Raw genomic sequence first — 26,070 nt, forward strand, 5'->3', positions numbered from 1 at the left:
TAAGTCAATCCAGACAAGCTATTGTGCTCTATTTCTGTGTCCAGTTCTTTCCCATTGGTGTTGTAGTAAAGTGTGTGTGTGTGTGTGTGTGTGTGTGTGTGTGTGTGTGTGTGTGTGTGTGTGTGTGTGTGTGTGTGTGTGTGTGTGTGTGTGTGTGTGTGTGTGTGTGTGTGTGTGTGTGTGTGTGTGTGTGTGTGTTTGTGTGTGGTGTCCTAGTGTGCCACTGTGCCGGAGGAGTTGATGAAAAGCCCCCCAAAGTGAGGTGCCATGCGGTCAGCACAGCGGTCGTGCAGAAACAAAGTCTAACCTCTGAGTCGTTGCCCTAGAAACCCAGCGTGGAACACAGAAAAAGAGGACAAGGGACAGTTAAAGAGAGAACTGTAAACCCTAGAGCTACTCAACCTCTCTACTGACATATACACTGCCTATCTATCTGGTTTGGAAAAGAAGTTTAACCTTTATTTAACTAGGCAAGTCAGTTAAAAACAAATTCTTATTTACAATGACGGCCTACCCCGGACAAACCCGGACGACGCTGGGCCAATTGTGCGCCGCCCTATGGGCCTCCCAATCACGGCCGGATGTGATGCAGCCTGGATTTGAATCAGGTACTACAGTGATGTCTCTTGCACTGAGATGCAGTGTCTTAGACCACTGCGCCACTCGGGAGTGGATAGACAGGTCAAGGCAGGCATGGAAAACAGGGCGCAAAGCCGTCATATCAAAATGACATAAAATTTTTTTACGCTTTCCAATGTACCATACCTGCTGAAGATGTGGGGAAAATTCTTGTTTGCCTTTACTTTTCGGCTGTTGTCAGTGATACAAGATATATACTTAAGTAACAAGATCTTTCATTTCAGAGTCAGATAAACTTGTGGACACCCATAGACCTCCAGTCATTGTGCTAACGCTAGTTAGCATTTGCTTAAACCTATGCAGACATCAAGTACAGTTTTGAAAAAGAACCACCAATTTGTATAGGTAAGATATACTCCACATGGTTAGCTACAATGGGTTAGGAGGATATCCCAAATTAATTGACAACCAAGTAGGTAAAATGTTTTTATTTATTTTTTAAAGCACACGATGCAGGATGTGAGACAAATTGCTGGCTGCATTGTTGCTGTGGTGTAAATGATGACAATGTATGATAGATGTTTCAGTAATTCATAGTCTACCCAAATCTGCTGACATCCGTCTAACATAAGGCTCTCCAACCGTGTTCACGGAAAGCTAAAACCTACAGGATGGTAGCGCTCCAGCAACAGAGTTGGAGAGCCCTGGCTAACATGCCACAACATTTAAACACTGAAGGTACAGTTGAAGTCGGAAGTTTACATACACTTAGGTTGGAGTCATTAAAACTCGTTTTTCAACCACTCCACACATTTCTTCTTAACAAACTATAGTTTTGGTAAGTCGGTTAGGACATCTAATTTGTGCATGATTATTTAACTTATAATTCACTGTATCACAATTCCAGTGGGTCAGAAGTTTACATGCACTAAGTTGACTGTGCCTTTAAACAGCTCGGAAAAGTCCAGAAAATTATGTCATGGCTGTAGAACCTTCTGATAGGCTAATTGACATAATTTAAGTGGATTGTGGATGTATTTCAAGGCCTACCTTCAAACTCAGTGCCTATTTGCTTGACATCATGTGACAATCAAAAGAAATCAGCCAAGACCTCAGAAAAATAATTGTAGACCTCCACAAGTCTGGTTCATCCTTGGGAGAGATTTCCAAATGCCTGAAGGTACCACGTTCATCTGTACAAACAATAGTGCGCAAGTATAAACACCATTGGACCACGCAGCCGTCATACTGCTCAGGAAGGAGACGCGTTCTGTCTCCTAGAGATGAACGTACTTTGGTGTGAAAAGGGCAAATCAATCCCAGAACAACAGCAAAGGACCTTGTGAAGATGCTGGAAGAAACAGGTACAAAAGTATCAATATCCACAGTAAAACGAGTCTTATATCGACATAACCTGAAAGGCTGCTCAGTAAGGAAGAAGCCACTGCTCCAAAGCCACCATAAAAAAGCAGACTATGGTTTGCATCTGCACGTGGGGACAAAGATCGTACTTTTTGGAGAAATGTCCTCTGGTCTGATGAAACAAAAATAGAACTGTTTGGCCATCGTTATGTTTGGAGGAAAAAGGGGGAGGCTTGCAAGCCGAAGAACACCATCCCAACCGTGAAGCACAGGGGGTGGCAGCATCATGTTATGGGGGTGCTTTGCTGTAGGAGGGACTGGTACACACAAAATAGATGGCATCATGAGGTAGGAAAATTAGGTGGATATATTGAAGCAACATCTCAAGACATCAGTCAGGAAGTTAAAGCTTGGTCGCAAATGGGTCTTCCAAATGGACAATGACCCCAAGCATACTTCCAAAGTTGTGGCAAAATGGCTTAAGGACAACAAAGTCAAGGTATTGGAGTGGCCATCACAAAACACCTGACCTCAATCCTATAGACAATTTGTGGGCAGAACTGAAAAAGTGTGTGTGAGCAAGGAGGCCTACAAACCTGACTCTGTTACACCAGCTCTGTCAGGAGGAATGGGCCAAAATTCACCCAACTTATTGTGGGAAGCTTGTGGAAGGCTACCCAAAACGTTTGACCCAAGTAAACAATTTAAAGTTAATGCTACCAAATACTAATTGAGTGTATGTAAACTTCTGACCCACTAGGAATGTGATGAAATAAATAAAAGCTGAAATAAATAATTATCTCTACTATTATTCTGACATTTCACATTCTTAAAATAAAGTGGTGATCCTAACTGACCTAACACAGGAAATTTTTACTAGGATTAAATGTCAGGAATTGTGAAAAACTGAGTTTAAATGTATTTGGCTAAGCTGTATGTAAACTTCCGACTTCAACTGTAAATTAATGGCTTTTTAACCCCAGATGGTCTGTATTGGCTCACCGTGCTCATCTTGCTCTTGCTGTCAGCAGTGAGGAAAGACATGTTATTAATCTCATTCATCACCACAAAGTTCTGCTCTTCTCGCTTGAAGTTCTGCAGAGACACAAGATAGAGAGAGAAATGTCATCAGATCAAATCAAATCGAAGTTTATAGGTTGCGTACACAGATTTGACACAGAGAGGTGACATGACATGTTCATCCAGAAGAGGCGCTTCTAGTGGCCGGGGACTTTAATTCAGGCAAACTGAAATCAGTTTTACCACATTTTTACCAGCATATCACATGTGCAACCAGAGGGTAAAAAATTCTAGACCACCTTTACTCCACACACAGAGATGCATACAAAGCTCTCCCCCGCCCTCCATTTGGCAAATCTGACCATAATTCTATCCTCCTGATTTCTGCATACAAGCAAAAACGAAAGCAGGAAGTACCAGTGACTCAATACAGAAGTGGTCAGATGACGCGGATGCTACGCTACAGGACTGTTTTGCTAGCACAGGCTGGAATATGTTCTGGGATTCATCCAACGGTATTGAAGAGTTTTCCACCTCAGTCATCGGCTTCATAAATAAGTGCATCGATGACGTCATCCCCAAAGTGACTGTACGTACATACCCCAACCAGAAGCCATGGATTACAGGCAACATCTGCATCGAGCTAAAGGCTAGAGCTGCCGCTTTCAAGGAGTGGGACACTAATCCGGACCCTTATAAGAAATCCCGCTATGCCCTCAGACGAACCATCAAACAAGCAAAGCGCCAATACAGGATTAAGATTGAATCCTACTACACCGGCTCTGACGCTCGTCGGATGTGGCAGGGCTTGAAAACTATTACGGACTACAAAGGGAAACCCAGACGCGAGCTGCCAAGTGACGCGAGCTTACCAGACGAGCTAAATGCCTTTTATGCTCGCATCGAGGCAAGCAACACTGAAGCATGCACAAGAGCACCAGCTGTTCTGGATGACTGTGTGATAACACTATCGGTAGCCGATGTGAGAAAGAACTTTAAATAGGTCAACATTCACAAAGCCGTGGGGCTGGACGGATTTCCAGGACGTGTACTCAAAGCATGCGCGGACCAACTGGCTGTCACGCCCTGATCTGTTTCACCTGTCTTTGTGATTGTCTCCACCCACCTCCAGGTGTCTCCTGTTTTCCCCATTAGTCCCTGGTGTATTTATCCCTGTGTTTCCTGTCTCTCTGTGCCAGTTCATCTTGTTTTGCCAAGTCAACCAGCGTTTCTCCTAGCTCCTATTTTTACCAGTCTGTTTTTTCCTAGTCCTCCTGGTTTTGACCTGTGCCTGTCCTGACACCGAATCCGTCTGCCTGACCACCCTGCCTGTCCTTACCTCGAGCCTGCCTATCCCCTGGTACTGTTTGGACTCTGACCTGGTTTATGAACTATCGCCTGTCCTCGACCTGCATTTTGCCTACCCCAATTGGCATAATAAAAAATCGGCGCTCAACCATCTGCATCCTGTGTCTGCATTTGGGTCTTGCCTTGTGCCCTTAAACTGGCAAGTGTCTTCACTGACATTTTCAACCTCTCTCTGACCGAATCTGTAATACCTACATGTTTCAAGCAGACCACCAAAGTCGCTGTGGCCAAGGAAGTGAAGGTAACCTGCCTAAATGATTACCGCCCCGTAGCACTCACGTCAGTAGCCATGAAGTGCTTTGAAAGGCTGGTCATGGCTCACATCAACAGCATCGTCCCTGGACACCCTAGACCCACTCCAATTTGCATACTACCCCAAACGATCCACAGATGACGCAATCTCTATTGCACTCCACACTGCCCTTTCCCACCTGGACAAAACGAACACCTATATGAGAATGCTGTTCATTGACTACAGCTCAGCGTTCAACACCATAGTGCCCTCAAAGCTCATCTCTAAGCTAAGAACCCTGGGACTAAACACCTCCCTCTGCAACTGGATCCTGGACTTCCTGACATGCCGCCCCCAGGTGGTAAGGGTAGGTAACAACATGTCTGCCACGCTGATCCTCAACACTGGGGCACATCAGGGGTGTGTACTTAGTCTCCTCCTGTACTCCCTGTTCACCCACGACTGCATGGCCAAATACGACTCCAACACCATCATTAAGTTTGCTAACGACACAACAGTGGTAGGCCTGATCACCAACAGCCTATAGGGAGGAGGTCAGAGAACTGGCAGTGTGGTGCCAGGACAACAACCTCCCCCTTAATGTGAGCAAAACAATGGAGCTGATCGTGGACTACAGGAAAAGGCGGGCCGAGCCGGCCCCCACTGACATCGACAGGGCTGTAGTGGAGCTGGTCGAGAGTTTCAAGTTCCTTGGTCTCCACATCACCAACGAACTATGATGGTGCAAAAAGACCAAGACAGTCGTGAAGAGGGCATGACAGAACCCCCCCCCCCCCCAGGAGACTGAAAAGATTTGGCATGGGTCCTCAGATCCCCAAGAAGTTCTACAGCTGCACCATCGAGAGCATCCTGACTGGTTGCATCACCGCCTGGTATGGCAACTGCTCGGCATCTGACCGTAAGGCGCTACAGAGGGTAGTGTGTACGGCCCAGTACATCAATGGGGCCAAGTTTCCTGCCATCCAGGACCTGTATAATAGGCGGTGTCAGAGGAAATCCCATAACATTTTCAGAGACTCCAGTCACTCAAGTCATAGACTGTTTTCTCTGCTACCACAAGGCAAGCGGTACCAGAGCAGCAAGTCTAGGATCAAAAGGCTCCTTAACAGCTTCTACCCCCAAGCCATAAGACTGCTGAACAGTTAATCAAATGGCTACCAGATTATTGACATTGCCCCCCCATTTGTTTTGTACACTGCTACTACTGGCTGTTTACTATCTATGCATAGTCACTTCACCCCTACCTACATGTACAAATTACCTCGACTAACGTGTACCTCCGCACACTGACTCGGTCCACCCTGTGTATAGCCTCGTTATTCTTATGTTATTGTGTTACTTTTTATTATTTTTTATTATTTTAATTAGTAAATATTTTCTTAACAATATTTCTTGAACTGCACTGTTGATTAAGGGCTTGTAAGTAATCATTTCACTGTAAGGTCTACACTTGTTGTATGTGGCGCATGTGACAAATAAAGTTTGATTTGATTTGATTTGAGAGAAACAGTTGTCACCTTTCAGGGGTTTACACTCACTTGAGATTTGGACCAGAATATGAAGACCTCTCCAACCATTCTGAAGAGCTCCTCTGCATCTGGGTCTGGGCATGTCAACCACCTTGCCCTGCAAATGGAGGACATCTCTTTGAGGTACTACTCATGGAGACCATCAATACAACAACAAACATGTATGCAAAGACAACTGGCAGGGGGAATGGTTTCTGACATACAGTACTGTTAGACAGGATACTGGATATGAAAGGATGTACTACATATCTACAGAAAAAACATGAGCAGCCACTAGTTTGCCTGTGTACTGTACCTGTTATTGTCCACATAGCGGATGAGGAGAGGGTAGAGGGCGTACAGGTCCCTGCAGAGCACAGCAAACTCCTCCCTGATGGTGCCCTCCTCCTCGTCCCCCTCGGCCTTCCCCTCCATACGCAGGTGGTCCTCCTCTGCCACCACCTTCCCTGTCCTCTTCTTCAGCTTCTCCATGGTAGGGATGAAATGGGACTTGAGCATCTCTGGCTTGGCCCTGCTCACAATAGGCTGGGAGAAGACTAGGGATGGAAGAGGAGTGGTGATGGTGAGTTGGTAAGAAAACACACACACACACACACACACACACACACACACACACACACACACACACACACACACACACACACACACACACACACACACACACACACACACACACACACACACACACACACACACACACACACACACACACACACACACAGGTACATTAGACATGTAAAGCATTGTGGCAACCTCACCAGCCAGCCTCTTCATCCAGGAGGCCTCGTCAATTCCCAGGTTGTTGACGACGATCTTCATGATGCTGCCCAGCAGCTGGTTGAGCTGCTCAGAGGTGACGTCGGTGCAGATCTGGCCCTCCAGCTCAGGGAAGTTCTCTACTCCTCTTTCCCACCAGCGGGGCAGGTAGTTACACAGCATGGGCAGAGTTATCTCGATCACATGGGGCATCTCTGTGTAACGGGCACCTGACTCTGCCAAGTCCCCGATCTCTTTCAATAGAACGTCTAGCTCTGGTATGTCCTGGCATAACTCCTGGACCTCATTGGGCAGACCAAGGACTATGGACACAGAGACAGAGAGAGGCCAAGAGAGGCCGAGAGAGGCCGAGAGAGAGAGAGAGAGAGAGACAGACAGACAGACAGACAGACAGACAGACACAGAGAGAAACAGAGAAACAGAGAGAAACAGAGAAAGAGAGAGAGGCAGAGAGAGAGAGGAGAAAAAAAGAGAAGATGAGAGAGAGTGTTGAGGAACTTGAATACAAGTTCTGAGTGGACAGAGAACAAATCACAAGCATTAGCTGGACACTCACTGGCTCTTTCTCTGGGGGTCTTGGTGGTGTAAACAGAGAAGGAGTTGTACTCATTGAGATGGGGCTCCAGGTAGGCCACAGGCATAGCAGCCGCCAAATGGGCCAGACACTCCCCCAGGGCTGGCCTCTGCCTGGACAAGGGAAGACAAGGGCAGTCAAACTCACAGATGATCAGGTTTGTATTGCTGTACTGTTCACAAAGATAAACAGAGCCAGATCCAGACTCACCTCTCCACATGAGGGTTCTTGACAGTACCCAGGGAGTAGATGGCGCACATGATGCGGTAACACGACATCTGGAGGTCATCCACTGACCACCACAAACACACACACACACACAAAAACATACACGGTTAACACAGTCCACAAGACATGCACATTTTTCACAATTCTGAGAGTAAGTAAACTGGAATGATGTGTCATCACATGAATGCCGTGATGACACATGACTCACAAATGACATCATCTCCAAACTGGTGCTGAGAGATGTGGTCGAACAGGGAGGTGAGGACTGGGAGCAGAGCAATGGTGGTGTAGTTGATGTTCTGGGACACGCCTTTCACCTGCTGTAGAGGGACCACACAGTAAAACATGGTGAACAAGATTGAAAGACAATACTTCTGGAATAGTTCCATTCCTACCTGTTCTCTTAAAGACACTTTGCTCTTACCTGGTTGCCTTTAGACACCTTTCCCAGTTTGAGGTTCTCCACCATCTTCTCTATATCATCAGCTGCACCCTCAAAGAATGACCTGAGCCCTGCCTTCACGATTTCAGGCCCAGACTTCATCACCGTCCTGAGGAATACAGAGCAGGGAAGGAACAGAGGAAGGCTATGAGAAAACCTGAGATGACACATTTGATCCATTACCGTCGTATTTGGATTGTGAACACATTTCAGAGAAGTGAAGATTACCTTGCGTCGAGAGATCGTGCCAGAATGTGAAGACAGTTGACAATAGCAGGGGCGTCATTTCCTACACAGGATAGACAAAGTCACCTAGATATAATGAAGGCTGGCAACATCAAGATAAATTATTTTGGATTTACAGTACCAGGTAGAAAAACCTTCAATGCAAGTACATTAGTTCAAATGACATCAACTCAAATCAGCATGAGAAGGGGAGAAAGCCAAGCACAGGTAATCAGAGTCAGAGGTGGACGAACAGCGGACAGTGAATAGAGATACAGTGGGGAGGGTCAAACACAAGTTAGACATAAACAGAGCAGGAATGACGGGACAGAACTAAATCATCAGGACAAAGACGATTTCTTACCAAAGAGAGAAACTCTGTGTCTCACCAGAGCAGCCATTTTACAGAAGATGCTACAGCGACACCCAATAGAAAGGAGAGAGGAAACGCAGAGGAAGGTAAAGATTGATGAAAGGTAATGAATGATGAAAGGTAATGAATGATGAAAGGTAATGAATGATGAAAGGTAATGAATGATGAAAGGTAAGAGGAAAAAGGTGAAATTACAGCACAGGTTCCAAAAGAGAGACTTGACATGATGAGTAGAGATTTATGAAAGTGGCGAAAGCCAACTAACTAAACTGAGGTGTAGCAATACACATGTAATACAGTGTGTGACAGAGTTACCTGGCAATCATCTCTTTCTCCTTGTTAGAGGAATGTCCTCCAGTTCCCAGGACTTTGGCCGGTGTGGACAGGAAGTACAGACAGTGGTTTTTAAAGTACTGATTGATCAGGGGCAACAGGATCTGAGACAAACACAGTTCATCATCATCATCATCATATATTCTTATACCCCTGCAGTAAACATTTAACAGCTGGATCAAATGCCATCTCTCCTCCTCTCTAGATAGGCCTGTTTCAAGGTGATTCTGCTCTCACCTTTGCAAAGAATTTGATCTCCTGCTCATGAGGCGACTTCTCCACTCTGCCACTGCTCACCACAGCCTCTGAATGAAACCCACAAGACAACATTATGGAGTATTGTTATCGTGTTAAATGTCAACATTGACTCTACACTGATTCAATCAGTTGCTCAATAACAAAGCACTATTTCATTGGTTATCATCATCCACCCTCCTCCCAGAGCCCACTCTACCAAGATGAGCTATGAACTCCTGGGCGATCTCCATCCACTTTAACAGCTTCTGCAGGAAACCATAAGCAAAGCGCTTCTCGATAGATGAGATGTCTGACTCCATGTCTTTCATTCCCCTGGAGAAAGCATTCAAAAGCATGACTTATCAATACATATTCAGTTGCTTCTTCAACTTGATACCTTCAATGACTTTTCCCTTTACCTGGTGACTGCAAATCCATTGATTTGAAGGAATTTAAGAAGCTCATGAGCCTTTTCCCTGTCTCGTGCCTTTTCCTTTGCTGTCAGGGTGTCATAGGGTACAAGCAAAGGGTGGGAGCCTCCTCCTACACACAGTCAAAACACACACAAAGTTCCCATTAACTTTTTTTTAAAGAAAAAGGTGACTGGCAATTCTGTAGGCAATATCCTCTTTGTTTTCTGAACAGAATGACCTCTGACCTTTGGACTGCAGCTCCATCTTCTTCTTGCGACCCCAGGTATTGTGATAGTTCTCTGCAAGCTGTTCTGCCATGGACTGGGGAAAGGAGAAATTATGAAAACATTGATCACATTACAGTTTGTAAAGTAATTGAGAGGGATGGGTAGCCTAGTGGTTAGAGCATTGGACTAGTAACCGGAAGGTTGCAAGATCGAATCCCTGAGCTGACAAGGTAAAAATCTGTCGTTCTGCCCCTGAACAAGGCAGTTAACCCACTGTTCCTAGGCCGTCATTGAAAATAAGAATTAAAAATAAAGATAAAATACTTTAGTGCCATCATACCTGCAGCTCTCTTGACAGTGCCATGTGGGAGATCTCAATCGGTTGGGGACTGTAGCCATGGCTGGGGTCGTATGTTGCCTGAAATACACACATTTATTCATACTGTTTTTATTATCTCTGTCCACAGAGATCCTATTAAATCTCAAATGTAACTTTATGGGTTATTCATCCTTTCCTATCATCCTTTTCACTGTACCTGTGCAGTCTGAGAGATTTTCCGAGCCGCCTTCTTTTGCTCAGTCTTGGCTTCCTCTCCTTCCCTCATTTGATCCAGAGTCCACTCCCACGCAATTATAGCCTTCATGGACTCTTTGATGGGCCAACGGTAGATCTCTTTGTCCTACAAGGGAAGAGATCATTACAGACAGAGGGAATCAGAGAGCAGCAATGGTAACAATCTGTGGTTGTTGACAGAAAAGACTGCATTGTAAGAAAATGATCAACTGTGCCTCTTACCTTCTCTGAGAATGTTTTGTACGGTCGGAGCATGGGGTGAGTTTTAGAATCTTCATCCAACATCTCTCCATATGTCCAGTTGTTCTGAATCTGCAGGTGAGCAGACATACAACATTATTGTTTAAAACACCATACATTGTACAATTTGCTGTACAACTGATACACAAACATTTATTGTTGCCTTTGGTCGTTTTTTTTACTGACCTTTTCAAAAGCCCACTTGTCATGTGTGTATTCAGCATATTTGTTGATGAAACCATCCAATCTCTCAGGGATGATAGTACTACAACACAAAACATCGACTTGAGTACACCATAGACATAACTTCCTACACAGTAGCTAAAAGCAGAGGATACTGCAAAATATTCATGAAAATATCAACACTTTCCATTGATACTGTATCTTATCTAAATTGTTTGCGTTTTCTCAAGGCCTTCCTCCTATCGGTTTACTCTCCCTTCATCTCTCCCTCTTCTCTCCTTCATCTCACCCCCTCATCTCACCCTCTCTTCTGTCCATAATTTTCTCTCTCATCTCACTCTCTCCAATTCAAGGGTCTCACTTTGTGGTCTCCACTGGTTTGGGATCAAAGTTTCCCTCTGCATCCACCGAGACTTTCTTCTCAGTCTTGGAGGAGTAGCTGGCATCTACATAATCTGGAGGAATGGCACCAGAAATGGCACATATGCACGGCATGGCAATTTTGAACAGCTCAGCATCAAATTTCTGAAACCAGAACCAGATGACATAGTGAAATATTTCTACAATGATCTATCAACGTTTTCTTTTTTTATTGGAGCCAAACATTTCCTGGTGACTAAGGTATCTCTGATTGATCAGTGTAATAGTGTAACCTTGTGGGCCAGGGACTCAAAGATGCCCCAGAACAGTTTGCGGGTGAGATGCAGCTCCTCCTCTGATGACACTCCAAAGTTGCCCCATCCGTTGGGCAGGCAATAGTACTTCCAACAACGCTCATAGTGATTGGTCAAAAGCTGCAGCCAACAAAAGAACATTATGAGATCAGTGAGATGATGCATACTAACATCTGGATGATACGTACATTATCTTGATACGGCTATCTTCATTCCTTTGTTTTGATTCTAAAAAGGTTTGATTGTCTAATGTTTAAGTCATGTCCATACCTTAAGTGGCATTTTGGCATATTCATTGAGAATTGGTACATCAAATACCAGCCTTCTCAACAGGTGTTGTAACATGGATGGCCGTAGATTTCTAAGAAATAGACACAAATAAATAAGCGCACGTAAATACATTATCAAGCATGGTTAAACACCTCACTAAAAGTTCACTGTACAAACAGTTTAGGGAAGAGAACATGTCATGTCCAGGAGACATTCAATTATAGAGGACAATTCTACTGACACAATGCAGAAAGATAGACTTCAGATAACAGCTCATGATAAGTCCAACTCACTTGCACAAAGCCATGAGACACTCCTCAATGACATCTCTCTGGGCCTTAGTGAAGGCTCGTCCGCGGGACAGACGGTAGATGGTGTGCAGCATGGAGTCGATCATGATGGCCCGGTGGTCTGTGCCGGCAAACAGGAAGGCACACTTGGTGATGAGGGGCAGCACGGCCAGAGAGAGGTAGCGGTTCAGAGCCAGGGCCATCTCTGTGGTGCAGAAAGCCGCCTAGTGGGGAGAGATCCATTTAAACCAGGGATGGGCAACTTTGTCGGGCGTGGGGGCCACAAAACAAATTGCAGGTCTGCGTACCCACATCCTTACCCACACAGGCAGTCAAAGCCAGCCCTAGCATTTTGGGGTCACAAAGTGAAATGTTGTTGCCCCCCATTCCCCCACTGGGAAAACATTTTAGAGGCCCCCCCTTTTGAAAGCATTTTTTAGGTTTTAGAGTTAATTTCCTTCAATTCTACACATTTTGCGAAGGGGAAGAGAGAAACGTTTTTTATTTTACAGCTAATTTCCTACAGCTCTGATCGAGAGTGACTAACAAAATCAACGGGGGCCCCCAGGTCAGTAATTCCATCATGATTACTACAAGTTTAGATAGTCTAGCGGCCAGCTAACTTACCAAACTAAACATGTTTTGCTGAGATGGGCTAATTGAGTGACTGCCAGTGACTGACATAACAAGAGAAAAACTGCTGATACACAACCTCATTTTGAAATTGCACCTTGTGTATTCTACTATTCTAACTCTCAACAGTAATCCACTGGACTACAAAAGGGGGGCTGCGGGTCGCCATTTGCCCATCCCTGATTTAAACTGTCATATTCTCTGTGTTCAAAAGACCACACACTAACTCATTAAAATGTTGAGACACATTTTTAATCAAACAATATGCTGATATGCCAACAAATTAGCTGTAATTCTGTTTACAGTCAATATATGCTTAGTGTCTCACTCCTGCATAAGAGCAAGTTATTGCCTTATGCCATGTACAGTATATGAGTACTGAGATCGAGAGAGGCTGACTCACTGTGTCCAGAGAAGCAGCTGCCCTCATGTCAGGCAGGAAGCCCACCTCCAGCACATGGAGCAGGAAGTCCTGGTTGTCAATACCATACACTCTGTCAAGGAACAGCACCATGGGAGCCTTGTGGTCCGGCACAAAACTGGAAGACATCTTGGGTTCAATGATGCTGTTATCTAGACGTCACAAAAGACAGAGGGAAGTTAAAGAGGAGAATAATGCTAGGACTCACATCATATTAACACTTTTGACTACAGATATAATATGGAACATATCACGATCAAACTAAACTAAAACCATTTTTTGTTCTGTTTCATCATCAAGACATTAATACTCCCTTTCCTTGAGCCAACACAACAGTTAATTGAACTCAAATGGTTTCCCCTGTGGCTCACCCTTTCCAAAGTCTGGGATTTGGACAGACAGGGTGATGACTCCCACCAGGTCCTCTATGGGCACCAGGGACCTCAGGATGGCCCTGATCCTCAGAGCCTCACCCTTCCCAGCCTGGATTAACTGGAGGATGAAGAACAAATAGCAATGTCTTAGACTGAAACAGCAGCTAGCTAGCACAATTCCATAAGCCTTGGCTTCTCTCTTAAGGTTTCCCAACGCTCAGTACTCACATGCATCTCTGGAGCGCAGCGTCCCAGCAAGTCAATGAGAGCTGAGTAGAAGGACATGATGGCATTCCCCAGATGCACCTTGTTCTCCTCATGCTGCCCCTCTCCACCAGGGAACCTACCAGGAGAAAGGAAAAATTAATACATGTAGGCCCAAAACCTTTGAAAGGAGAACATGTTCTAATCTACTACACCAGTTAAGACTAGATAGTCAATCATCAGAGTCCCTAAGCGGTTTGGCGCTTACATGCCGGGGAAGCGCCTGTCTTTCTTGACAGTGGGGCCGTCCCTGGCAGGATCCTCAGAGATCTTGATGGCCTCCTCTATAGCATCCAGCAGGCCGTTCCCACCCTCTCCTCTCAGAGCCGGGCCAAAACACTCTGGCCGACGGATCAGAAGACGCACCACCACATTGGCATTCTCCTCTACGCTCTCTCCTATGGGGGACATGGAGCCAAACCACGTTCAGTGATGAAGGACAAACAGAAAGACAATACCAACAGCAGTGTATTCCATTACATGAAACCAACAAACACAGACCGTTGACAAAGACAGCGAAGCGGAGGAAGTCCAGGTATTTCTCTCCGCCACAAGGGTTCCAGCCAATGTCAGGGTAACCCTTAGCCAGGAGCTGGGGACAGCTCTGAAGCCCACAGCCTGCAAGGTACTTCACCACCTGGGAGGAAAAACACAGGGCAAAAGAGCCAGAAAGAGCCAGAAAGAGTGATGACCAATGTGCTACTGGATCAGAGAATGTTCATGTGGGTGCTGGGGGTGTCCAACCTTCTCCAGGTCTTGTTCCTGTAGCGCCAGAGCCAGCTCATTGTTATCAATACAGGATGCTGCAGCTACGTCTAGAGGGGTGGAGCCACGCATTCCTGAAAGACATCCATGACACGTTCAGTTTCAACACACAGCAAAACGATTCTGCCTTTAGAGGAATTATGTCAACCTTTCTTTCCCATTTATACAAAAATATAAACTTGTATTGGAAGAAGATATCAATGTCCCTCACCAAGGCCGATGCCACTGTTCTGAAGCAGGTAGCTGAGGTGATCGAACATGGAGCGTTGGTTCTGACGACTGATACGACAGAAGTAGCACAGGAAACGACAGCAGTTGGTGACCATACGAGGGAATCTGATCTCCTGCAGAAGAACACATGAAGGGTGAATGCACTGACTACAGTGTAAAAATATGTTACACATTTGAATTTGCAGACAAGCATTGATCCTGTAGTTATGAAGCATATAACCACTTCACCTTGGAGTCGCCACCACCCAGCACGTTGACCATCACCTCCATGACAGTCTCGTGCATGCCCAGCGCTCGCATCAGGTTGGGGTGCTGATAAAACACTTTGTTGCTCATGATGTTCCTGATGGAGAAAGAAGGCTCATGCTGATTCTCAGTTCCTCCAGTTCTCTCTCCGGTATACTAAAGCAATAAGGCCCGTGGGGGTCTGGTATATGGCCAATATACCACGGCTAAAGGATGTTCTTCTGCATGACACAATGTGGAGTGCCTAGATACTTTCAAATAGATCTTTGTTGACTGTTGCTGGGTGTTATCGTCGTCCATCAGCACCGGCCTGTACCCTACCTGCCCTAAGCTCTCTCCTGGCCCCTTACACTAAGTCTGAATTTGTCCTGCTAGGTGACCTAAACTTGGACATGCTTAAACCACCTGATCAAGTCCTCAAGCAATGGGACTCCCTAAATATTTCTCAGATTATTACCAATCCCACAAGATATGACTCCAAACACCCAGAAAAGGCTACTCTCCACGATGTTATCCTCACAAATAATCGGTATCAGTCTGGTGTTTTCTGAAAAGACCTTAGTGATCACTGTTTTACAGCCTGTGTTCGTAATGGCTGCTCAGTGAAACGACCAGTCCTGATTTGTCACAGACGCTTGCTAAAAAACTTTAATGAGCAAGCCTTCCTTCATTACCTGGCCTCTGTAAAATGGTATAGAATCATCTCTGTCGATGATGCTTGGATGATGCTTGGTTATTTTCAGTGATATTGTTGACAAACATGCCCCCATAAAGAAAATGAGAATTAAAAACAGGTTCAGCCCCTGGTTCGACTGTGATCTTGCAGAGTTACTCCACCTCAAGAATTCCATTTGTCGAAAGGCTCGGCACACGCATACTCAGACTGACTGGCTCTCGTTCAGGCAAAGGAGAAATAAGTGCACTCAGGCTATCCGGCCAAAGTTAGTTACTTTAAGGAGCAGTTCTCTCTCTCTGGGTATAAACCCCTAGAAGTTCTGGAAAATGGTTAATGACCTGGAGAATGAGGCCTCCTCCTCACAGCTGCCCATGTCCCTTAAAGTTGATGATGTGGTTGTTACTGACAAGAAGCACATGGCTGAGCTTTTTAAATCACCACTTCATTAAGTCTGGATTCCTATTTGACACAGCCATGCCTCCTTGCCTGTCCAACATTTCCTCATCTGCCAGCCCTTCTAATGTGACTAGCCCTGATACTCCTCCCTCTTTTTCCCTCTGCTACAAAGTTTCTCCCTGCAGGCGGTCACTGAATCCAAGGTGCTAATGGAGCTCCTTAAACTTGACCCTAAAAAACCATCTGGATCAAATGGTTTAGACCCTTTCTTCTTTAAGGTTGCTGCCCCTATAATCACCAAACCTATCTCTAACCTTTTTAACCTGTCTCTCCTCTCTGGGGAGGTTCCCATTGCTTGGAAGGCAGCCACGTTGCGTCCTTTATTTAAAGGGGGAGATCAAGCTGATCCTAAATGTTATAGGCCTATTTCTATTTTGCCCTGTTTATCAAAAGTATTGGAAAAATGTGTCAATAATCAACTGACTGGCTTTCTTGATGTCTAGAGTATTCTCTCTGGTATGCAATCTGGTTTCCACTCAGGTTATGGATGTGTCACTGCAACCTTAAAGGTACTAAATGATGTCACTATTGCCCTTGATTCTAAGCAATGTTGTGCTGCTATATTTATTGACTTGGCCAAAGCTTTTGATACGGTAGACCATTCCATTCTTGAGGGGTCTTTGGCCTGGTTTGCTAACTACCTCTCTCAAAGAGTGCAGTGTGTAAAGTCAGAACATTCGCTGTCTCAGGCACTGCCTGTCACCAAGGGTGTACCCCAAGGCTCGATCCTAGGCCCCAACCTCTTCTGAATTTACATCAACAACATCGCTCAGGCAGTAGGAAGCTCTCTCATCCATGTATATGCAGATAGATGATACAGTCTCAGCTGGCCCCTCCCCGGATTTTGTGTTAAACGCTCTACAAAAAAGCTTTCTTAGTGTCCAACAATCTTTCTCTGCCCTTAACCTTGTTTTGAAAACCTCCAAAACAAAGGTCATGTGGTCTGGTAAGAAGAATGCCCCTCTCCCCACAGGTGTGATTAGTACCTCTGAGGGTTTAGAGCTTGAGGTAGTCACCTCATACAGGTACTTGGGAGTATGGTTAGATGGTACACTGTCCTTATCTCAGCACATATCAAAGCTGCAGGCTAAAATTAAATGTAGACTTTGTTTCCTCTATTGTAATCGCTCCTCTTTCACCCCAGCTGCCAAACTAACTCTGATTCAGATGACCATCCTACCCATGCTAGATTAAGGGTGCTCTTGAGCGAGATATTCTTTACCATTCGGCGATCAGATTTGCCACCAATGCTCCTTATAGGACACATCACTGCAGTCTATACTCTTCTATAAACTGGTCATCTCTGTATACCCGTCTCAAGACCCACTGGTTGATGCTTATTTATAAACCCTCTTAGGCCTCACTGCCTCCTATCTGAAACATCTACTGCAGCCCTCGTCCTCCACATACAACACCCGTTCTGCCAGTCACATTCTGTTAAAGGTCCCCAAAGCACACACATCCCTGGGCCACTCGTCATTTCATTTCGCTGCAGCTAGAGACTGGAACGAGCTGCAACAAACACTCAAACTGGACAGTTTTATCTCAATCTCTTCATTCAAAGACTCAATCATGGACACTCTTACTCACAGTTGTGGCTGCTTTGCGTGATATATTGTTGTCTCTACCTTCTTGCCCTTTGTGCTGTTGTCTGTGCCCAATAATGTTTGTACCCTGTTTTGTGCTGCTACCATGTTGTGCTGCTGCCATGTTGTGTTCCTACCATGCTGTTGTCGTCATGTGTTGCTGCCATGCTATGTTGTTGTCTTAGGTCTCTCTTTATGTAGTGTTGTCTCTCTTGTTGTGATGTGTGTTTTGTCCTATATTTTTAATTTAATTTATTTTTATTTTTAATCCCAGCCCCCGTCCTCCAAGGAAAACTTTTGCCTTTTGGTAGGCCATCATTGACTTGCCTAGTTAAATAAAGGTTCAATAAGTAAAATGAGCCCTTAGCCGTGGTATATTGGCCATACACCACAAACCCCAGAGGTGCCTTATTGCTGTTATGAACTGGTTACCAACGTAATTAGAACAGTAAAAATAAGCATTCAGAGCTAGAACCACCCAGTTTATAATGTCTTCTCTGTATCGTTCTAACTGTTCTCTGTACAGACCCAATGCTCTGGATCAGGAGCCACTCCTCCTCGGGGCCCATCTGGACGATGAGCAGCGAGCGGATCTGTCCCAGGCACTCCAGCAGGTCCATGGTATCCTTTATGGAGATGGCGTTGATGGTGTAGGCCTTGGGCAGGGCCCGGATCAACTCCCCCAGCCCGTCATACTGACGGTGCAGCAGGCTGAACATCAGACGCACCAGCTCAGGGTTCTGGATAAATGACTCCTGGGCCCAGTGGACCATGGTGTGGGAGATCAGCTCCTGGAGGGTGCCTGGTGGGGTGGTTATGGAGGAGGGACATCAATTAATTGATCGATTGTCTGTTTTTTGTTGTGTTAGTGATAAAATCATTGTAAGCTGAAAATAATTGATTGCTGAAACCGAATAAAACTATCCCTTGGCAACTAGACTGAGATTGATGGTACATCATTGGCTTGATTTGACCGTTTTTCACTGGGACAGCTGATAGAGAGTGAGACTCACTGGGTTTGTTCTCCTCCTCAGGTTCCTCCTCCTCTACCTTCTTCTTACGGAGGTGCCTCAACTTGTCCAGCATTCGGAGGAGTCGTCCTTTGAAAGACGTATCCAACTCCTCCTCTACCTCTTCCTCTTCGATATGTACACCTGACGTGACATCAGGGGTGATAAATCATTGACATTAGCTGAAAACTTTTCATCTCAACTATTGGCCCTCTTTAAAATACAAGTGAAATTCTAAGTTACATGTGGAGGTATGAGCTTGACTGACTGCAGTGAAACAGCAGGTTCTTGTGAAAAGCCTGCAGGGCATCGCGGACCTCGTCAGGCACAGGACAATCCTCATCCTCCGCAATGTTCTTCAAGTTCATCAGCATGTTGACCTGGATATCAAACGTAAACAAACAGTAAGATGTTGTTACCTTTCATGTACTGTTACAAGTTTGATAGTGTACTTATTCCTCCGGTATACAGTGACTGAGGCGGAGGGTACCTGCTCCTGTGGTGGGGAGCGGAACTCGCGGGTCTTGCGAGCGGTCTCAGCAGCGCTCATGGTGTACGCCAGCATGAGCTCGTTGTAGCGGGCTCTCTGGTTGGCCTGCACCTGGCTCACAAACTCGTCTGAAAAGGCTATGATGGCCTCCACCCTGTGGCGCAACTCACAGTCACAGAAATACTGCAGCAGAGTGCACATCTGACCGACAGAGAGAGAATGACCTGAGACTTAGCGGCATAGATTAGGGTAATTCATCAAACTAAGGAGGATAGTGAAAGTTACAGCGAACTGAAAAACACACACACCTGTAGTTTGACAGACTCTGGAAGCTTCATGTGCAGTAATCCCTCTTCCAGACCTACTCGTTCTTCTGCCTCTCCGTCTGCCTCTCCAGGCTTCACCTCCTTCTCCGTCTCCTCACCACCTTTCTCTCCATCCACTTTCTCTCCGTCATCCTCCCCCTTGTCTTCCTCTTTTTCTATAGGCTCCAACTCCTCCAGCTCTGCCTCCATTTCCTCATCTTCCTCACTCATCCCCTCATCCTCCATTTCTGTTTCATGTCCGCTCTCTACTGCTCCCTCCTCTTCTTCCTTCACCTCCAACCCCCGTTCTTTGAGGGCCAGTGATTGGTCCCCCTCTCCCTGGGCAGCAGCCTCTGCCTCTCCACTGAACACTGTGGGCTCTATCATCTTCAGGATGTGCTTGACATCTTCATTCTCAAACACACCCATGATGAGCAGGGTGCTGATGAGCTTGAGGATGGGGACAAAGTGGAACTCAACACTGCCTCCTACAGGATCCCTCATGGCTTGACCACCATCCTGGACAGCTTCTGTCAGCATGGTCAGGGCCTTCGCCTTCAGCACCTACAGGAGAGAGAGACACACTTTCATGACCACCAGTCAGTTCAAACAGAAAATCTTTCCCCTCTCCCTTCATCAGCCTGGCCCAGTGTTGCAAAACTCCCATTTTCTTTTCTCCAAAAATATTGGTTGGAAGATTCCCGGATTCAGGAGGGAATAATGAGGAAATCCGGAATCCTCCAACCAGGATTTCTGGAAAACCAGGGAATTTATTGAAAGTTGCAAAGATTGCAAACCTATGAGGCTCCTTACATGTAGGGGGATGAAGGGGCTGAGGGTGTAGATATCCAGGTCTGTCCCTACAAACCCAGTGGGGGAGAAGTGGAGTTTGGGGCGCAGACAGGTAGTGAGGCCCACCCCTGGTAAAGCATGGGATTTGTCAGTGTCTGAGTAGAGGTTGATGCTGCGCGTCTCTTCAGTCATGGGCACAATGAACTCCTTATTGGTCATGAGGCGGTTCCTCTTGGCCGACTCCAGGTGCATGCTGATGAGCAGATCGTAGTAGCCGCTCCTCATTGGTCCAGGCAGGTAGGTGTTCTCTATGGCGTAGAATAGCTGGGATTCGTCAACATGGCTGCACAGGGCGTGAGCCACGCGGTTGTTCCCCAGAGCACAGACCGAGCCGTACAGTTTCAGAGTGTGGTAGTGGAACTTCAGCAGGTCCATACGCTCCGACAACTCCAGGACGTCAATACATCTAGATGGGACAGAGGCAGAGAATAGTATGACCCAAGGCTGTACAGATTTGGACAAATCTATTGCATCAGAGACAAAATATATCCCGTTTATATGTCTTTCCCAATACTATAGCTAAGACTGAAATCCATTTCACAATCAAACACAATAATCTTCTGCTTAGATGTCAGCAATGGTGGCAGTGTTCTGACCTGTTCTCCTCAGGGATGTGCAGGGCCATCATGGTGAGAGGCTCTCTACACTCCACCATCCAGCCGTGCCTCTCGTTCACACGGCCCGTCTCTGGGGACAGGAAGTGGTTTGGCATGCGGCTCCAAATGACTGGGGTCAGCATCTGGACATCCAGCCTGGGAGGACACTGAGGGACCGGGTTCTTACGCTCACTGCGGAACATGGCTGCTGAAATAGGCATGATGTTCTGAGGAGAAAACAAACACTTACATTGCAGAGTAGAAGGGTCGTCGTTGAAGTGAAATAATAGCTTGAGTAGCCTTGAGGGTAAAAAGACAGAATGAAATAGAATCAAAATCAAATCAAATGTATTTATAAAGCCCTTCTTACATCAGCTGATATCTCAAAGTGCTGTACAGAAACCCAGCCTAAAACCCCAAACAGCAAGCAATGCAGGTGTAGAAGCACGGTGGCTAGGTAAAACTCCCTAGAAAGGCCAGAACCTAGGAAGAAACCTAGAGAGGAACCAGGCTATGAGGGGTGGCCATCCTCTTCTGGCTGTGCCGGGTGGAGATTATAACAGAACATGGCCAAGATGTTCAAATGTTCATAAATGACCAGCATGGTCAAATAATAATAATCACAGTAGTTGTCGAGGGTGCAGCAAGTCAGCACCTCAGGAGTAAATGTCAGTTGACTTTTCATAGCCAATCATTAAGAGTATCTCTACCGCTCCTGCTGTCTCTAGAGAGTTGAAAACAGCAGGTCTGGGACAGGTGGCACGTCCGGTGAACAGGTCAGGGTTCCATAGCCGCAGGCAGGACAGTTGAAAACATCCATAACACTGTAAAACGCAGACAGTGGAGGGGTAACACTGAAAAGCAGACAGTGGAGGGGTAACACTGAAAAGCAGACAGTGGAGGGGTAACACTGAAAAGCAGACAGTGGAGGGGTAACACTGAAAAGCAGACAGTGGAGGGGTAACACTGTAAAGCAGACGGTGGAGGGGTAACACTGAAAAGCAGACGGTGGAGGGGTAACACTGAAAAGCAGACAGTGGAGGGGTAACACTGAAAAGCAGACGGTGGAGGGGTAACACTGAAAAGCAGACGGTGGAGGGGTAACACTGAAAAGCAGAGGGTGGAGGGGTAACACTGAAAAGCAGACAGTGGAGGGGTAACACTGAAAAGCAGACGGTGGAGGGGTAACACTGAAAAGCAGACGGTGGAGGGGTAACACTGAAAAGCAGACGGTGGAGGGGTAACACTGAAAAGCAGACGGTGGAGGGGTAACACTGAAAAGCAGACAGTGGAGGGGTAACACTGAAAAGCAGACGGTGGAGGGGTAACACTGTAAAGCAGACGGTGGAGGGGTAACACTGAAAAGCAGACAGTGGAGGGGTAACACTGAAAAGCAGACGGTGGAGGGGTAACACTGTAAAGCAGACGGTGGAGGGGTAACACTGAAAAGCAGACGGTGGAGGGGTAACACTGTAAAACACAGACAGTGGAGGGGTAACACTGTAAAACGCAGACAGTGGAGGGGTAACACTGAAAAGCAGACAGTGGAGGGGTAACACTGAAAAGCAGACAGTGGAGGGGTAACACTGTAAAACACAGACAGTGGAGGGGTAACACTGTAAAACGCAGACAGTGGAGGGGTAACACTGAAAAGCAGACAGTGGAGGGGTAACACTGAAAAGCAGACAGTGGAGGGGTAACACTGTAAAACACAGACAGTGGAGGGGTAACACTGTAAAAAGCAGACAGTGGAGGGGTAACACTGTAAAGCAGACAGTGGCGGGGTAACACTGTAAAACACAGACAGTGGAGGGGTAACACTGTAAAACGCAGACAGTGGAGGGGTAACACTGTAAAGCAGACAGTGGAGGGGTAACACTGTAAAACGCAGACAGTGGAGGGGTAACACTGTAAAGCAGACGGTGGAGGGGTAACACTGAAAAGCAGACAGTGGAGGGGTAACACTGAAAAGCAGACGGTGGAGGGGTAACACTGAAAAGCAGACGGTGGAGGGGTAACACTGAAAAGCAGACGGTGGAGGGGTAACACTGAAAAGCAGACAGTGGAGGGATAACACTGAAAAGCAGACGGTGGAGGGGTAACACTGAAAAGCAGACAGTGGAGGGGTAACACTGAAAAGCAGACAGTGGAGGGGTAACACTGTAAAGCAGACGGTGGAGGGGTAACACTGAAAAGCAGACGGTGGAGGGGTAACACTGAAAAGCAGACAGTGGAGGGGTAACACTGAAAAGCAGACGGTGGAGGGGTAACACTGAAAAGCAGACGGTGGAGGGGTAACACTGAAAAGCAGACGGTGGAGGGGTAACACTGAAAAGCAGACAGTGGAGGGGTAACACTGAAAAGCAGACAGTGGAGGGGTAACACTGAAAAGCAGACAGTGGAGGGGTAACACTGTAAAGCAGACGGTGGAGGGGTAACACTGAAAAGCAGACGGTGGAGGGGTAACACTGAAAAGCAGACAGTGGAGGGGTAACACTGAAAAGCAGACGGTGGAGGGGTAACACTGAAAAGCAGACGGTGGAGGGGTAACACTGAAAAGCAGACAGTGGAGGGGTAACACTGAAAAGCAGACAGTGGAGGGGTAACACTGAAAAGCAGACGGTGGAGGGGTAACACTGAAAAGCAGACGGTGGAGGGGTAACACTGAAAAGCAGACAGTGGAGGTGTAACACTGAAAAGCAGACGGTGGAGGGGTAACACTGAAAAGCAGACGGTGGAGGGGTAACACTGAAAAGCAGACAGTGGAGGGGTAACACTGAAAAGCAGACGGTGGAGGGGTAACACTGTAAAATGCAGACAGTGGAGGGGTAACACTGAAAAGCAGACGGTGGAGGGGTAACACTGTAAAACACAGACAGTGGAGGGGTAACACTGAAAAGCAGACAGTGGAGGGGTAACACTGTAAAATGCAGACAGTGGAGGGGTAACACTGTAAAACACAGACAGTGGAGGGGTAACACTGTAAAACGCAGACAGTGGAGGGGTAACACTGAAAAGCAGACAGTGGAGGGGTAACACTGAAAAGCAGACAGTGGAGGGGTAACACTGTAAAACACAGACAGTGGAGGGGTAACACTGTAAAACGCAGACAGTGGAGGGGTAACACTGTAAAGCAGACAGTGGAGGGGTAAAACTGTAAAACACAGACAGTGGAGGGGTAACACTGTAAAACGCAGACAGTGGAGGGGTAACACTGTAAAGCAGACAGTGGAGAGGTAACACTGTAAAACGCAGACAGTGGAGGGGTAACACTGTAAAGCAGACAGTGGAGGGGTAACACTGTAAAATGCAGACAGTGGAGGGGTAACACTGAAAAGCAGACGGTGGAGGGGTAACACTGAAAAGCAGACAGTGGAGGGGTAACACTGAAAAGTAGACAGTGGAGGGGTAACACTGAAAAGCAGACGGTGGAGGGGTAACACTGAAAAGCAGACAGTGGAGGGGTAACACTGAAAAGCAGACAGTGGAGGGGTAACACTGTAAAGCAGACGGTGGAGGGGTAACACTGAAAAGCAGACGGTGGAGGGGTAACACTGAAAAGCAGACAGTGGAGGGGTAACACTGTAAAACACAGACAGTGGAGGGGTAACACTGAAAAGCAGACGGTGGAGGGGTAACACTGAAAAGCAGACGGTGGAGGGGTAACACTGAAAAGCAGACGGTGGAGGGGTAACACTGAAAAGCAGACGGTGGAGGGGTAACACTGAAAAGCAGACGGTGGAGGGGTAACACTGAAAAGCAGACGGTGGAGGGGTAACACTGAAAAGCAAACAGTGGAGGGGTAACACTGAAAAGCAGACGGTGGAGGGGTAACACTGAAAAGCAGACGGTGGAGGGGTAACACTGAAAAGCAGACGGTGGAGGGGTAACACTGAAAAGCAGACAGTGGAGGGGTAACACTGAAAAGCAGACGGTGGAGGGGTAACACTGTAAAGCAGACGGTGGAGGGGTAACACTGAAAAGCAGACGGTGGAGGGGTAACACTGTAAAACACAGACAGTGGAGGGGTAACACTGTAAAACGCAGACAGTGGAGGGGTAACACTGAAAAGCAGACAGTGGAGGGGTAACACTGAAAAGCAGACAGTGGAGGGGTAACACTGTAAAACGCAGACAGTGGAGGGGTAACAGTGTAAAACGCAGACAGTGGAGGGGTAACACTGAAAAGCAGACAGTGGAGGGGTAACACTGAAAAGCAGACAGTGGAGGGGTAACACTGTAAAACACAGACAGTGGAGGGGTAACACTGTAAAAAGCAGACAGTGGAGGGGTAACACTGTAAAGCAGACAGTGGAGGGGTAACACTGTAAAACACAGACAGTGGAGGGGTAACACTGTAAAACGCAGACAGTGGAGGGGTAACACTGTAAAGCAGACAGTGGAGGGGTAACACTGTAAAACGCAGACAGTGGAGGGGTAACACTGTAAAGCAGACAGTGGAGGGGTAACACTGTAAAATGCAGACAGTGGAGGGGTAACACTGAAAAGCAGACGGTGGAGGGGTAACACTGTAAAACACAGACAGTGGAGGGGTAACACTGAAAAGCAGACAGTGGAGGGGTAACACTGTAAAATGCAGACAGTGGAGGGGTAACACTGTAAAACACAGACAGTGGAGGGGTAACACTGTAAAGCAGACAGTGGAGGGGTAACACTGTAAAACGCAGACAGTGGAGGGGTAACACTGTAAAACGCAGACAGTGGAGGGGTAACACTGAAAAGCAGACAGTGGAGGGGTAACACTGAAAAGCAGACAGTGGAGGGGTAACACTGTAAAACACAGACAGTGGAGGGGTAACACTGTAAAACGCAGACAGTGGAGGGGTAACACTGTAAAGCAGACAGTGGAGGGGTAACACTGTAAAACACAGACAGTGGAGGGGTAACACCGTAAAACACAGACAGTGGAGGGGTAACACCGTAAAACACAGACAGTGGAGGGGTAACACTGTAAAACACAGACAGTGGAGGGGT

The 26,070-nt window shown here is 46.6% G+C and overlaps 1 protein-coding gene across 1 annotated transcript in view; it reads right to left on the minus strand.

Annotated features, from left to right (window-relative positions):
- LOC129863154 (ryanodine receptor 1-like) overlaps positions 1–26,070 on the minus strand; it is a 105,403-nt gene that overhangs the window by 50,166 nt on the left and 29,167 nt on the right. The window contains exons 35-72 of the mRNA XM_055935087.1: positions 21,077–21,303; positions 20,442–20,886; positions 19,632–20,192; positions 19,324–19,524; positions 19,102–19,213; positions 18,837–18,977; positions 18,352–18,625; positions 15,088–15,202; positions 14,840–14,972; positions 14,608–14,702; positions 14,365–14,500; positions 14,072–14,261; positions 13,828–13,942; positions 13,597–13,717; positions 13,208–13,377; positions 12,175–12,395; positions 11,882–11,972; positions 11,591–11,731; positions 11,299–11,462; positions 10,941–11,019; positions 10,737–10,826; positions 10,477–10,620; positions 10,281–10,358; positions 9,959–10,034; positions 9,720–9,843; positions 9,518–9,633; positions 9,301–9,368; positions 9,046–9,167; positions 8,722–8,771; positions 8,361–8,421; positions 8,115–8,241; positions 7,899–8,010; positions 7,673–7,754; positions 7,445–7,575; positions 6,870–7,190; positions 6,407–6,647; positions 6,121–6,208; positions 2,944–3,036 (exon numbers count right to left, since the gene is read on the minus strand). Of these exons, the coding sequence (XP_055791062.1) occupies positions 2,944–3,036; positions 6,121–6,208; positions 6,407–6,647; positions 6,870–7,190; positions 7,445–7,575; positions 7,673–7,754; positions 7,899–8,010; positions 8,115–8,241; positions 8,361–8,421; positions 8,722–8,771; positions 9,046–9,167; positions 9,301–9,368; positions 9,518–9,633; positions 9,720–9,843; positions 9,959–10,034; positions 10,281–10,358; positions 10,477–10,620; positions 10,737–10,826; positions 10,941–11,019; positions 11,299–11,462; positions 11,591–11,731; positions 11,882–11,972; positions 12,175–12,395; positions 13,208–13,377; positions 13,597–13,717; positions 13,828–13,942; positions 14,072–14,261; positions 14,365–14,500; positions 14,608–14,702; positions 14,840–14,972; positions 15,088–15,202; positions 18,352–18,625; positions 18,837–18,977; positions 19,102–19,213; positions 19,324–19,524; positions 19,632–20,192; positions 20,442–20,886; positions 21,077–21,303 (5,856 nt within the window). The remainder of the gene's footprint in view (positions 1–2,943; positions 3,037–6,120; positions 6,209–6,406; positions 6,648–6,869; positions 7,191–7,444; positions 7,576–7,672; positions 7,755–7,898; positions 8,011–8,114; positions 8,242–8,360; positions 8,422–8,721; positions 8,772–9,045; positions 9,168–9,300; positions 9,369–9,517; positions 9,634–9,719; positions 9,844–9,958; positions 10,035–10,280; positions 10,359–10,476; positions 10,621–10,736; positions 10,827–10,940; positions 11,020–11,298; positions 11,463–11,590; positions 11,732–11,881; positions 11,973–12,174; positions 12,396–13,207; positions 13,378–13,596; positions 13,718–13,827; positions 13,943–14,071; positions 14,262–14,364; positions 14,501–14,607; positions 14,703–14,839; positions 14,973–15,087; positions 15,203–18,351; positions 18,626–18,836; positions 18,978–19,101; positions 19,214–19,323; positions 19,525–19,631; positions 20,193–20,441; positions 20,887–21,076; positions 21,304–26,070) is intronic.

The sequence above is a fragment of the Salvelinus fontinalis genome, chromosome 10 (genome assembly GCF_029448725.1).
Source record: "Salvelinus fontinalis isolate EN_2023a chromosome 10, ASM2944872v1, whole genome shotgun sequence".
Classification (NCBI taxonomy): Eukaryota; Metazoa; Chordata; class Actinopteri; order Salmoniformes; family Salmonidae; genus Salvelinus; species Salvelinus fontinalis.